At 44.5% G+C, this 14623-nt stretch overlaps 2 protein-coding genes across 18 annotated transcripts in view; both read right to left on the bottom strand.

Annotated features, from left to right (window-relative positions):
• Positions 1–1883: 1883 nt before the first annotated feature.
• On the bottom strand, positions 1884–6567 carry LOC123098618 (protein FAR1-RELATED SEQUENCE 6). Of its 17 annotated transcripts, none has more exons than XR_006447893.1 (6): positions 6263–6567; positions 4027–6052; positions 3805–3928; positions 3392–3433; positions 2336–2411; positions 1884–2237 (listed from the first exon to the last, which is right to left on the bottom strand). XR_006447893.1 is itself a non-coding variant. In XM_044520655.1 (6 exons), the coding sequence occupies exons 2-5, from the start codon at positions 6039–6041 to the stop codon at positions 2369–2371; spliced, it is 2169 nt and encodes a 722-aa protein (XP_044376590.1). In that variant the 5' UTR covers positions 6042–6052; positions 6263–6567; the 3' UTR covers positions 1884–2237; positions 2336–2368. The 17 variants fall into 17 exon arrangements, 4 of the variants coding, with proteins under 4 accessions (XP_044376590.1, XP_044376589.1, XP_044376587.1 ...); XR_006447892.1 differs by having other exon boundaries at positions 3392–3428; XR_006447894.1 differs by having other exon boundaries at positions 3392–3428; positions 3850–3928.
• A 1851-nt stretch (positions 6568–8418) lies between these two features.
• Positions 8419–14623, bottom strand: part of LOC123097069 (probable ubiquitin-conjugating enzyme E2 23) — a 31891-nt gene continuing 25686 nt past the window's right edge. Inside the window, exons 5-6 of the mRNA XM_044518839.1 lie at positions 9182–9251; positions 8419–9080 (exon numbers count right to left, since the gene is read on the bottom strand). Coding sequence (XP_044374774.1) covers positions 8419–9080; positions 9182–9251 — 732 coding nt within the window. The remainder of the gene's footprint in view (positions 9081–9181; positions 9252–14623) is intronic.

Raw genomic sequence — 14623 nt, 5'->3', positions numbered from 1 at the left:
GCAATTAAAAAAATCAAAATGGAGAAAAGGAGGAGAGACATACATAAATTGGACTGAGGACGAGCGGCCAGCAGAACCTTAAGTTAGTTTTAAATAGTAATATATAGAAGTATATAGGAGAGAGAGACATGAGAGATAATATTTACTTCTTTTTTGGTTCAATATTGGTCCTGTGGCACTTGTTGATTTTGGTTCACATTGGCCCAAATTAAGTGCCGCAGGTCGCAAGAGAATTAGGCTTGAGGCAAACAATTAATCAACTATGTTTTCATTTAGAAGCTAGAATGCCCTTTGGTTCCTTTTTTTTACTTTACACTCACATGTGTGAGTGACAAATAGTTTATATTTGCCTAAACCATTCAAATTCTACTTTTTATACATTTTGTCCATATTGATGTTCAGAACTGGCAAACTTTCATAAATATTGGTGACTTCAAGGGGTACTAACATTTTTGTTGGCATCTAAATTATAAACCCTTGCCAGGAGAAAAATCTGGGGAGTGCCTATTGATCAGTCGACTAGTTTTCGTTTTAGTGAGTCAAATTTTTGTCCAGTTAGAACGTTACACGTGTGCAACTAGCTTTGTCTTTTAATCTTGCCAGAATTCCACTGATTTCTACCTATGTAATCACTGATGTTAGCTCCATGAGCCCAGTGTAATATGCATCCTTCAAAATTACACTTTGCTTCTTGATGATAGCTCCACGAGCCAATGTTCATATCCAGCCTTCGAAATTACAAACTTAACTAGTTAGTGAGAGGGAACATGACTGAACAATCACGATTTTAAGGAAAGAGAGAGGAAAATTAAGTGGAACATACACAAACCAAAGACACCACAACAATGGAGGTCTATAAAACTGAGAACTGTGGAAGATAATCAAACTGAGAACTGTAGAACAATGGAGGTCTATACACGAACAAAAGACACCACAACTGTAGACGATAATTATACACATCCAAAGGCTATTTTAGTAGGATGAGAAGATCATATAAGCAACAAGGCAATATTAATTAGTAATATATGACCAAAAACGATACACCCTCCGTATCAAAATATAAGACGTTTTCGTAGGCTAGTTTAGCTTTAAAACATCTTATATTTTGGTACAGAGGTAGTATTTGTGACTTGTTAAAAATATACTCCATGGTTTTGAACTAATGTTGAACTAATCTTAGTTCAAAACTGCGACACTATTTTGGATCTGAGGGAGTAACATAAACAATGTACTGAACTTGAAGTTCTGCTTTACAGGGAGCTGCAGCTGTAACATGACTAAAGCTGATCGACTAGATGAAACATGGCTGAAATGGATCGACTAGAAACAAATGCATTTAAGTCTTATTAGAAAGCTCTAAGTGTAACATGAATGAAACTGATCGACTAGATGTAACATAACTGAAACTGACTTGACTGAATGAAATATAAGCAATGGCAAGATGATTAACACTAAAGGGCAGCCCGGTGCATGTAGCTCCCACTTGCGCAGGGTCCGGGGAAGGGTCCGACCACTTTGGGTCTATAGTACGCAGCCTTTCCCTACATTTCTGTAAGAGGCTGTTTCCAGGACTTGAACCCGTGACCTCATGATTAACACTAATCTAGTTTTTTTTTTTGGAAACACTGATCTAGCTGAGAAAAGGGACGTGCAATCTCAAAACAGAGGAACAGAATAATGAATTTCAATGAAAACTTAATACTGATACACAACTTAAAAGAAAGAAGAGGACTACAGAAGAACAAAGAAATGAATAAGAAAATACTAATCTCATAAACTGATGAAGAAACTACAGAAATTGATAAACTAAGCAATTGAAATGACGAGGAGCTAAGAAACTGGTAAAACTGAAGAAGAAATGAAGTGAGTGAGAAAACTAAAACTGAGAAAAATGAAGAAACTGATCAACTGATAAACTTGAAAAGAAACTGAAGAAGACTTGTGTCTGGTCATATAATGATGCCTAGACTGAAACTTACTACTGATGGCAAAACATCGTGTCTGAAGCCTTGGGCAACTAGTGCTGACTATCTACAGGGCATCAAAAGTTCAAAACCGATGCCAAGAGTTTCATCATCATGAAAATCAGATGAGCATGAGCAACCCTATCTCCAGATTAGTCTACATCGTGAATTTCAACCATCCAGACTTGGAAGTACATTCGGCCATGCTTTGCAGTGGAGTACTTTGTGCTGATGTAGTGATCTCCACTCATCACCAACATGGCTGGACTGTTCCTGCAGATGTTTATGTATCAAAAATGGACATAAAAAAGACATTAATTGAAAAAAAATCAATGAAGATAGAATAATATATTGTTAAGGTGGTGCCTTACCCACGGATCGGAACCACAAATAGCAGCTTTGCATCAGGACTGACATAGAAACCACCCCGTACATCCCAGCCTTGTCCTGCTCACAACAACCACATTAGCAGATGGTATATTTAGAAAGGTATGAGCACTTTACTTCAATCAGAATTATTTAATGATAATGATTCCATCAGCAGTAAAAAACAAATCATCTCAATGATCAGATCAAGATAGACTAGAGCTATGTGCTTGTGGTACAGAAATTGGACTACAACAGACGCTACCTGGTGGAGGAAGGGTACCAACCCAAACTGAATCAAAAGGCTAAGCAAAAACTTCTTGACTGTTTTAGGGCTTGCTTGCACTCCGATTTTTTAGTGTGATTTGATTGGGATTGGTTGGGTTGGCTGCTGCTGCTAATGGCTCTTGGCATTTGAATGCAGACAGTTTTTTTTAATATGAATGCAGATAGCTAGCTAGTTTGTTTTTTCATTTACTCTGGATGAAGCTGATAACTTGCAGTTTGCTCCCAGTTTGCACTGGATACTGAAACCCAAAGAAATGAGCAAAAAAAAAAGCGCCATCACTTCCAACCCCCAAACAACACAAATGTTGACACAAACCCTTGATCTGAAAAAATCATTGAACTATAGCTCATTAATTCCATGACAAATCGAAACTGTGGGAGACAGAAAAAAGCTAAAAATCGAATCACAACAAAAGGAGGACAGAACCTACCCGGGGGGAGGGGATGAATCAAGGAGCAGAGCTAAAATTCAAAACTAGTGGAATAGAGGCAGACCCTCCCTTGCAGGTCAACGGAGGACTGCTGGGGAAGGGAGAGGAGGGGGGAGGCAGTGTAGTGAGGGCATCCTCTCATGCCCTCTCAAACCGGGTCTATTTTTGTGGAAACAAAACCCGTTAAAACAAACATCCAATGCCAATTCGATCGCGCACACAACCAGTACAACAGGATAATCGCTCGCTGAGATTCACGACCGCCGATCAAACGAATGAAAATTTGACCTAGTGCCAATTAGAAATCAGTCGACTGAAAATTAGTAGAACTCAAGATCTCACATGTATGTTAGCGAGGATGGCCCTTTTCCTGATGTGCCTGCGCTGAAGAGGTACAAGTCAGGATTGATCAGGGTAAGCAAGGGTCCCTATTTCAGGGATTTAGAAGGTTGATACTCAACTCAGACTAGCACTATAAGGTCAAGGTTTTATTTTATTTTGTTTTGTTTCATGAGTTAATTAACCATTAACCGTGTGGTATGCTAGCCTGGCCTTTGCATGCAGAATTTTGGCGGTACTGATTGGTGTTTCTCATAGAGTATCTGAATGAAATATTACATCCATTTGTTGTGAACTCTCTAGATTGGCGTCTTGCCCATTTTTTGATTTGCTGTTCTGTTTCTGCCAAGAGATGGTTCTTACACTTTAGTAAGTTACAACAGGAAGATCTTTTTGGATAACTAAAATTTAGATACCTTTCTCCTCTATTGACTTGGCATTTCATTTGTATTTGTTGGTACCTGCTGCTTCTTTGCTCTCAATTTTTTGACCACTTGATCCACTTTCGATTCCTTTCTCTTTGAAGGAGGACGACCTACACTGTGAAAAGGGATTGGACTGAGTACAATTTTTCCTTTTTTTTCTTTTTCATCGTATCTTCATGCTTTGAAGTTGGATCCTTCTCCTAAACTTCCTACCTAGCACGGTACGCGTCAATCTTACTTTGTAATTCATTAAGGCCATCCATCACCAAGTCATGCAATGCATCAGACTCTGCACCATTCTCTGCCAGTTCGCGGGAACGCTTGCACAAATTATCATAACGCTGCACAACTTGTGTATCAATCATATCATCATAGGAGCATCTAATAAATGTGTGTTTGCGCTTAATATCCTTTCTCCATCGCTGCAATATATACCTAGAAGGTACATCTGTGATCTCCATGAGAGCAAGCACGGAAATGATGTGGCTACACAAGATGCCTCGAAATTCAAAGAGCCTACACATACACTGCACATCACATTCCCCTTGGTTGAACAGGACAATGAACTCTAAAATAACCCTTTTCTCTTTTCCTTTGCCATCCTCTCCTTCACAAAAAATCTTGCTGTCCTCTCTGACTCCAAATGTAAAAATTGATCCTTCTCTGTTCAGATGAGTTGGATAGCAATAGATTTTACCTCTTAATTGATCTTGAAACTCTTTAAACTTTGCAGTAGTATATGCTGCTTGAAATTGTCTCTCAAAGTCATAGTGAGTAATGCATGGAATTTGCTGTTGGAATGACTTAGAATCAGCCTTGTTTTCTTTCTCTACCTTGTCTCTTAGTGCATTTTCATACTGCTCCACAAATTGCTTCAGAGTTGTTCTAGCATTGACATAGCCATCAAAGAAAGCATTTACACTCTCACTCCTTTTTGTTGAAGACATTCCTGCCCAGAAAGTATCTTTTACATATGCTGGTACCCATCGATTTTTATTATCATATAATTCAGCAAGCCATTCATTGTCCTGAAGATCATATTTATTGATCATCTCCACCCAAGTTTTGTCAAAACCATGTTTGGTCAAGGAATCATACACCACATTTGACAATGTAGATTTAATTTTTTCATACCCATTAAGCTTTTCAGGAATCTTCTTCATGATATGACATGTACACCATCTATGACGAGCTTGAGGGAAAACTTCTTCAATAGCATTCTGCATTGGTTTGCATTGGTCGGTGATTATAGCATTTGGTGGTTTGCATGACATACAACATAGCCAAGATTTAAACAGCCAAACAAAAGTCTCGGTGTCTTCATTGGACAGAAGACCACAACCTAATAGAACAGATTCTCCATGATGATTTACGCCAACAAAAGTAGCGAGCGGTATTGTATACTTGTTTGTAAGGTATGTAGTATCAAATGTGATGACATCCCAATAAGACTCGTATGCAGCCCTACTTCTTGCATCTGCCCAAAAGACATTTCTCAGTCGTCCATCCTCGGCCACATCCATAACATGGAAAAAAGCTGGATCTTTTGACTGCATATGGAGAAAATATTGATAAAGAGCATGTGCATCTCCAGCACCAAGTTTCAGGCTTCTTTTCTCTTGCAAATAGTTAGTGTATTCCTTTTCACCAAACTCAAGATTTCCAGCTTCCATAACAGGAGAACCAAAATTCTTGTTCATACATGCTCCTGCTTGATCATTCAATTCTAGCCTTCTCTTGGAATGCAAGTCCACTTTCTTATGGCATCTCAGAAATCTGGCTTTGCTTGGACTTATAGGATGATTGTGTTCAAGCGTAACAGTCGTGATACAGAAATTTTCCCCACGACGAGAGAAATTACTCTTGGCTGGGCATTGCATCCTTGTTGACGGATTAGGCTTAAATGAGTTCTTTGCTGAGTACTGAGCCTTCCCTTGTCTGTTACAAGCAAGCGTGAAATAAGTAAGCATTTTGTCTTCACCGTGTCTGGTCGTCCTTCTTATCACACCAAAGCCCTTTTTTCTGGCATAAGCTTTGTAGAACCTGACAGCATCATCCTCGCTACTGAACATCATCCCCTTCTTGGGTTCCAACATCACAGTCGGCTCTGCCTGTCGGTCATCTGAAGAATCCCCAATCTCCTCGACGACGAAAGCATCTTCATCCTCTGCGTCAGGTGCTGATCTGTTCTGTTCTGCTACTTCATCCAAAGTTAAATCTGGCTCCATCAATCAAGTACCTACATTTGCCAACAAAAAGATCAGTAGGGGATACATTTTTTCTATTTTGCTCTAGAATTGTAACATGGCTACACAAACACAGTGGCGCCCTAGGTTGAGCAGGGGCATCTAGAGGAGAGGATCAGAGGAGATGAGAAAAAGAAACTGAGCTGTGAGCTACGGTTCGGTACTAGGCACTGGAGTTGAGGAGTTAGAGGCCGAGCGTGTACCTTGGTCTGCTGCTGCCGCTGCCGCCTTTGAAGTGACGAGCTCAGCCGGCGAGCTGCCGCCGGGGAACGGGCTGCTACTGGCTGTTGCGTGCCTGTGTGAGAGGGGCTGAGGGGGAGCCGGGCAGTCTGTAAGGAAGGGGAACGCAGCACTGCTGGATTCGCCGCCGGCCTACCGCCGCCGCCGGGTGTGGAGCCAGGTCGGGATCCAGAGGAAGGATCGATTCAGGGGATCATCGGGGCCGGGCTAGGGTTATGTCTATTAGCTGGGCTGGACCGTATCGCAAACGTACCGGGGGAGGTATCGAAGCACGTATCGAGGGGGTAAATAATTATTTTTATTCCTTTATTTACGAATACACGTTTATATTTTTTTTGCAGATACGAATACACGTTTATAGGGAGCATATTATCCCGCCAAGGCGAAAATAGGCCACCAAGCTTACAGAATTCTTCAGTCTTGATTGTAAGTTTTTTCTTAACCGATGTTCCTTTATGCAAAGGCTGTTGTTCTGCTGTCTTTTCAGTTTTGTCAGATCGGTGTGTATGTGACTTGTACTATGATTCTTATGATATAAATGAGGCACGTATTACCATAAAAAAAGAAGGCTAAACATAGGCTAATCGATGTTTTCTTTTCAAAAGGTCGGATCTATTATTAAAGTTCACAGGAAGTATAAATAATTCAAACATAATAAAAATTATATTGAGATTCCGATATCATCAAACGACCACTACTGCCACCAGAACAAGCCACCTACGCACCGATGTTGCCGCTCCCGTACTGGAGCCAGCTCGACCTTGTCGATGACAATTGGGAAGTTTTAGTGCACGTGTCCCTAAGGACCAGGGCCATGGAGCCGCAGTTGTTACCGTTGAGCCCTTGCATAGATCTAAAGCACCTGACACCAAATATCGTCACATGACGAGAAACCCTAACCTCACCGCTTCATTGAGACGACAGGAATCTACGCACTAAAGCTAATCAATGTTATTTTAAAACATCCCTAATTCGTAAGTAGCAGGACATATTAGTGTTTTCTATCTAGTATGAGGTAGATGCGAAAAAAAATGAGTGTAGGACCAACGAAATAAGTCTGAAACATGTATAAATTGGATCCAATCAATACAAAAGATAAAGCCAAGGATTACATACCTCCTATTGTTGTCCTTCTAATCGAACTTGTGTGTTAGATTATACTATGCTGATCAGCTGGAGAATGTCGTGTGAAGCAATTTTGGCCCTCATAATACAAGAGTGGGTGAGGTTTTTGTGGCGCGTGATGAACGGGGTGCCTTCTTGGCGGCGGCGGCTGGCAAGATGCAACATGCGCGTACCCCTCCAGGCCGAGATGATCGCGAAGCCATTAAGGATGCATCCCATTTGGGAGGAGGTTCGAACAACACATTGTGCTTTTAGTCAGTCTGCTTGACCATGGCGACGACACTGGAAGGGTGAGACTATGATACTACGGAGCTTGGCGTCCTCTTCGGTGAAGCAAAGAGCCCATGCCTTTCTTTGTTTGAATTTCCTGATTTTCACAAACTTTGTGCAGCTTTAGGCGCTATAGAGCCCTTATCCTCTGGGTGACGGATGCGCCAGACTTTGTTTCAGGTTTGGTGACCACTGATATGGTGCACCATGTTTAAGTGGAATCTATTCCTTTCGTAACAAAATGACCATCTTCCTTTAGCAAGATTACATGTGTATGGTATACAATGCCACTAACTTGATTGATGCAAAATCACTCAAAAAAATAATCCCGAATAGATTTCATCGAAATCTGTGGAAGTGGGTGTATTATTGACAACCTCAACATAACGTCGATTCAAATGGTTTCTTGTTTAGACTTGATAGCTATCCAAACACAACTCTGGATAAGAAATAACTGGTACTAGCTAGTTAGTTTAGATCTACGTTTCATTTACTTTTGGCTAGAACGGTATGCCGTTATCAGTGGTAATGGAACCGGCCCTATGCATAGTTTAGATCAACACATGCTGCACAATGGTTCAATAGTAAAGATTTCTACCGAAGCTATGAAAGGTTCAATAATCAATAGTAAATATTTTTGCTGAAGCAATAGTTGACACCACAATCCAACTGTTGTTGTCTACTGGTCACAGTTCAGAGTTTCTGTGCTCGTAGTGACAATACATCAGCAGCAGCTCCCTTCGTCACCAATCTGTGTGAACGCTGCCGTGAGCCTGGGCAAGACATTGTCAAGCGCGATCCTTAAGCCGGTGGAGCACGACAACTCCATCCTCCCATGATCGGCGGGCACGCATCCCTGCAGGTACGCTTCACACGTCGCGAGGATGCATCTCCCGCATCGGCGGAAGTGGTCCCTGATGAACCCCTCAAAGCCCCGCGGCGGTCGGCGCAACAGATGGAGCATGGTCCGAAGAGTGAGCAAGAAGGCGTTCTCGTTATAAGGCAACGCGTGGCGGTGGCCCCGTGGCGTGCCGACCAGGTGCTCGGAGTTGGCCTCGTTGTAGTAGGGCTGGTTGTTGAGGACGAGGGCCTGGAGGGAGACGGCCACCTGAAGGAGGCTCGACGTCCCTGGCACCCAGACCTCGGTGCCCTCGCCGCCGAAAGTGTTGAGCAGGCTGTGGCACACCGTGCCAGAGGCATACAAGTTTGGGTTCAGACGGTTACCGAAGGAGTGGTAGTACACCTGCGGTGGCACGTCCGGGTAGGACAACGGTAGCTGCAGGTCGAAGAAAAAGAGCCCGTCCTGGTAAGGCGTCCCGCTCGCGCCCACCATCGCCACCCGGAGCAGGTCCATACGGTCCTCAAACGCACGTACATAGATTGTGTCTGCATACATATATAGATTAATGTGCCAATTTCGTCCATTGAGTCATTGCTAGTAAAATATACTGAGACATATATAAGTTAGACGCGAAGGCCACACGTACCTGGCAAGCTGTCCTGCAGTATCTTCCACTCCTGCACTATTTTTACCCACTTCTTTCCGCCGCCGCTGCCCTGCGGTTCATTTGGCAAAAGAGAGCATTGCTTAACGTATGTTCAATTTGCGGTTTGTTGTACCACGACATGACTTAGAATATACTCCATTTCGTTGTAGGGAATCCCTGCTATGGTGTATTGACACAACCAATTAATTATGTCATGGTTGTAATGATCTAATGTACGCGTCCGCCTGCATCCCTAAATGAGGCGGCGGCGTGCATACACGATACTGCAGGATGGATTGTCATTGTTAAAAAAAAACGAGACCATCCAAGACTAGCCCTTAGAGGCATATTTTTATAGAAGAAACTCTAAGCACCACGGGTCACTTCGATGGATTATCCTTGCTAGCAATGATAACACGTGAGAAGACTACTAGCCGAACTATAGACCAACATCAATTTAATGAGCTGTTTTACGGTGATTGGGTTAGTACTCGGAGTACTTAGCAGTACTTACATCTCTGATCACGTCTGATTTTTATTAGCCGTCCGATCTTGCGGGGAATTAAACTTGATTAAATTTAATATGTTAATTGCGATAAGGGCATAATGGTCCAGGGGAAATATCTTTTCTTGAACCAATCACTTGAGGACCAGATCCATGTCTACTCGATCCAGATCAGAATCCTCCTCCGATCTATTCGTCGCCGCTCCTGACCTTCTCCGTCCTCGACCTGCCCGGTGAGAGGAATAAATTCATCGTCCTCGTCCTCCACCCAACCAACCCCAGCCCCCCCCCCACGCCGTCACCGAAGAAGAAGAAGGGCGGATCTGCGCCGGCTGAATCGGCGACGACGGCGGCGGACGATCCCATCTCTTCGCGCGTACCAGGTATGAATCCAGTTTATTAGAGTCATCATCCATGCTAGGATAGTACTTGTTGGGCGTTGATGATTGGTTTCCCTCACATGTCAAACGAGCAAAGTCTTTTCCATGCACTTGTCTTTGCCTATGAGCTATTTCACACCTGCAACATTGATAAACAGAAAGATGTTGATGATTGGTTTCCCTCACATGTGATATGCAGGAAGACATGGCGTATGCAAGTGATGAGAGTATGTTCGAGTATCTAAATGTTGTCAGCAAGATGTTTGATAGTGAGGCTGAAGGCTATGAATTCTACAACAAATATGCTCTTGAAAAAGGTTTTAGTGTGAGGAAAAACTACGTTGAGTGGGATGGATCCAACAAATACATAATTTTAAGGAAAATTGTGTGTAGTCGTCAAGGGTTTCGCGAAGAGAAGCACATGAAAAGAAAGATGGAAGATAGAAAGAGGAGGCCACGAAGTTTAACTCGTGTTGGGTGTAATGCTAAATTGGTCATTGCGAGACAGGAGGAAATCGGTCGGTGGTTTGTCAAGGATTTCATCGATGAGCACAGCCATCCTCTAGCCCCACGGGATCTTTCTTGTCTGCTGCGTTCGCACAGACGAATTAGCGATGAGCAGAAAGCGGACATTGCGGACATGGAAAAATGTGGGATCCGCAAATACCATATTATGGATATTTTGTGCTTTCAATATGGTGGATTTGATAAGGTTGGATGCATAAAGAGGGACATTTATAATTTCTGCCATGCTAATAAGTAGGAGACAATCAGTGCCGGTGATGCTAATACGGTGATCATGCACATGATGGCGAGGCGAGAGCGAGATGTGGATTTTTTCTTCAAGTACTTGGTAGACGAGCATGGCCATCTGAAGGGACTGTTCTGGGCTGATAGTCAATCGCGACTTGACTACGAGGCTTTCGGAGACGTCATTGTTTTCGATAGCACATACAGAACCAACAAATACAATCTGCCATTCGTGCCGTTTGTCGGGTTGAATCACCACCGGAGCACTGTCATTTTTGGCTGTGGTATAATTTCTCATGAAACAAGCCAGTCATACGAGTGGATGTTGCGGACCTTTTCTGATTGCATGGCACAGAAGCATCCGATATCTGTGATCACAGATGGGGACCTTGCAATGCAGAGAGCAATCAGGGTGGTCTGGCCAGACTCAAACCATAGACTATGTATATGGCACATTCAGCAGAACATTGTACGCCATCTGCATGATGACGACGTAAAGGAGGAATTCAGATCTTTCATTTATGATACTTCTTCCATTGAAGAGCATGAGATAGAATGGATATACTTCTTACAACAGAATAAAGTAACCAGTGAGGAGTCTTGGCTGCATCAGATGTATCAAATGAGAAAGTTGTGGTGCGCTCCATATCTTGAGGGGCGTTGTTTCCTAGGATTGAGCAGCAATCAGAGGAGTGAGAGCTTGAACTCTGTGCTACATACGCATCTTGAGGGTAAGATGTCGTTGTTTGAAATGCTAGAGCACTATGAGCGTTGCCTTGCGTCGCGACGGATTAACGAAGCTCTCCATGACGTTGAAGCCTTGCAGTCCGTTCCATTTACAGAGGAAAATGCTTCGCCGCTTGAGAAACACGCCGCAACAGTTTTCACACCTAGTGTCTTTAAGATGGTCTTATGGAGCATAGATGCTGTCAGCAAATGTCAGATCAGAGAGATACTAGATGGATCAGAAGATTCCACTTATGTTGTGTCCAAGCAGGAAAGAATGGATAAAAAGTTTGGAGTGCACATTGAAGAGCAAGGAGGTCTTTTGCACAGGGTGAGTTGTTCTTGCCGTAAGCTGGAATGCGCAGGCACACCATGTTCCCACATTTTTTACATATTGGGGATTTTAAAACAAACAATTCTGCCCAGTTGTTGCGTTCCCACTAGGTGGACTATGAATGCAAAATGTGCATACGCACCTACCAGAAAAACCCAGATGTATGACTATTCGGTAAGCCTGCAGAGGTACCGCGAGTTGCGGAATTGTAGTCACGCCGCAAGTTTCAAGGCATGCCACTCTGATGAGGACTATCACCGTCTAATTATGCTTTTGCAAGCACAACATCATGGCAAGCAATCAAGTTTTGAACAAGCTGACAGCAAGGAGTCAACTAATGCTCAGCATAACAACATTAGGTTTGGCCCGTTGATGCCGCACTCGGAGAAAGTTGATAAGGTTCTGGATCCCGTGCATGTGCCAGGCCGAGGTGCACCGAAGAAAAGGCTGCAGGCAAAGACAAAGAAGTCAAGATCACAGAATATCTGTGGCTATTGCAAGAATCCTGGTCACAATCCACGTAAATGCGCTAAATTGCTAGAGGTACGAAATATGTTCATATTTATTTTTTGCATGTGTTTTACTCATAATTGATGTCCATGTGATTTATTCTATTCTTCTGTGTAGGATCTTGAGGCTGAACTGTGATGTCTACATACAGCATGAACCGACGATGAGCCAGAGAAAGTCGTGTGCCATTCAGCTTTGTGTGACGTGGTCTTTACATTCTATTTCATCGTGACAGTAATTTAGTGAAGTGCGGTTGTACTGCCATGTTACTGTATTAGTTCGACATCTTTCGTTTCCATTTTCTGTGTGTATCATTTGATGTCCAACTTTAAGAATGATGATGTATTTCGAACAGGAATAAGGGCTAGCATGGAGCACTTGTTATTGTCGAGTAGAATAATTTTTGTGATGTATTTCTGCACGCACGCACGGCCGCCAAACGGATCTCCCGCGCGATCCCACGGTCTGCATGGCTCATGCATGGCAGGCCGTTTTCCTACGTCGACCCAAACACCGGCCCATCCGAGGTTGCAGCTCCGGACGGCCCACGTCACGTACGATCTCGCGCGTTGTTCTCGTGTAACTAAAAATAGTCCCACCTCGCCCCTCGACCAGCTCCTTTACCTGCTTAAATACCTTCATCGAGGTGATTTTAGCAAGCGTTGGTCCTCATTGTAGGATGAATATGATTCTTCACCCTTACTATGGTTGTCATGCATATTCATAATCATCATGCATATTCTTCATTTAGAGATCATTAATGACTGATGTATTTTTTAAATAAGCGGGGCCCAGTGGGGTGTGCTTGGAAATATTTGAGAAACCTCCATGCACGTTCATCTTCGCTGCATGCAAATCGGGCGGCAGCCGCTGTGCCAGCAGCTGTCAAGGCCTTGATGAATCACTATTCACATGCAGGTCCCCGACTCTTGCATGCAGGTGCCTGGTTTTTGCATGAAGGTCCTTGAGCGCCCCTCCGTCGGCGAGCGCCCCACCCCTGCCGCAGGTGAGCCCCACCCCTCTTCTCCTTTTTTTTTCTTTTTTTTTTGTTTTTTAGTTTAGATTACTTTTAGTTTAGTTTTTTCGTCTGGTCATCCCGCCTGCCCACGCGTAGATATTTATTAGTCCAACCGACCCGGCCGGCCACTGCGCACACGCCTACCATCGTGGTCTATCCACTCGCCCGCGATCAACGCGGCAGCTCGCGGTCAACGCGGCTGCATGGGATCTCGTCTTCCGCGCGCCGCCCCGTCCCATCTCGCGCCGCTGCCGGCCGATAGCACCTCGCTTGCCACCAGACCGCGCCGCTGCCGCACGGCAGCACTGCCGTGCCCGCGCCTGCCGCACGCCACCGCTGCCGCGGCCCGGCGCCTCCCTGCCGCAGTTTAATGCCCCGCTCCGCCCCGCCACGGCGCCTCACCTGCCGCGCATTAATTCCCGGCACTATAAAACCCGCCCTACGCGGCGAGTTTGGTCACACCGCCCGTCCATCCCTCCTCTCCCTCTTCACACGCGCGTTCTCTTCACCGATCTGCGCGGGATGGCGTCCAGCGACTCAGACTCCGACGGCGCGGCACCGGGCGGCGTCTGGCCTTCGAGCCTGACACAAGGGCAGACGGAAGATCTCTTCCGGTTCGGGCTGTTCGTGCCGCCGGCGGCGAAGGTGCCGCGGCCGTGGACGATCTCCGCCGACGGCTACCCCACGCAGGGCCCGCCGGCGACGAACGCCGAGCTGAGCGCGCACCTCGGTGGGCGGTTCAACCGTAAGAACCGCCGCCGATTTTGGAAGGGCAAGCGGTTCAACGATGTTATCGGCGCCTTCAAGCGCGCCGCCCGTGGGCTCCCCGTCGGCGACATCACAGGCGAAGCCGGGCCCTCTTGAGGCATAGACCGATGTTTTCAGCAGTCAGTCTAGAGGGCATTATAAATTCAAAAAAATTCAGAAAAATACAAAACCTTGGAAACCTAGCATTGTTTGTGCAAGAGACCATGTGTGCCAAAATTGAGGTGATTTGGAGGTGGTCGAAAAAATGCCCGCATTCCGGAGGGACCATTTGGTCTTAAGCCAGTTTTTGAAAAAAGGTGAATTTTTCCACCGCCTCCAAATCACCCAAATTTTCTTGTACATGGTGACACACGTGTGCCAAACATGTCTATGAAAGAAATTTTTGAAAAACATTATTCTACAATGCCCCCTTGAGGCATAGACCGATGTTTTCAGCAGTCAGTCTAGAGGG

The sequence above is a fragment of the Triticum aestivum genome, chromosome 4D (genome assembly GCF_018294505.1).
Source record: "Triticum aestivum cultivar Chinese Spring chromosome 4D, IWGSC CS RefSeq v2.1, whole genome shotgun sequence".
NCBI lineage: Eukaryota > Viridiplantae > Streptophyta > Magnoliopsida > Poales > Poaceae > Triticum > Triticum aestivum.
This window is presented reverse-complemented; position numbering and strand designations above follow the sequence as displayed.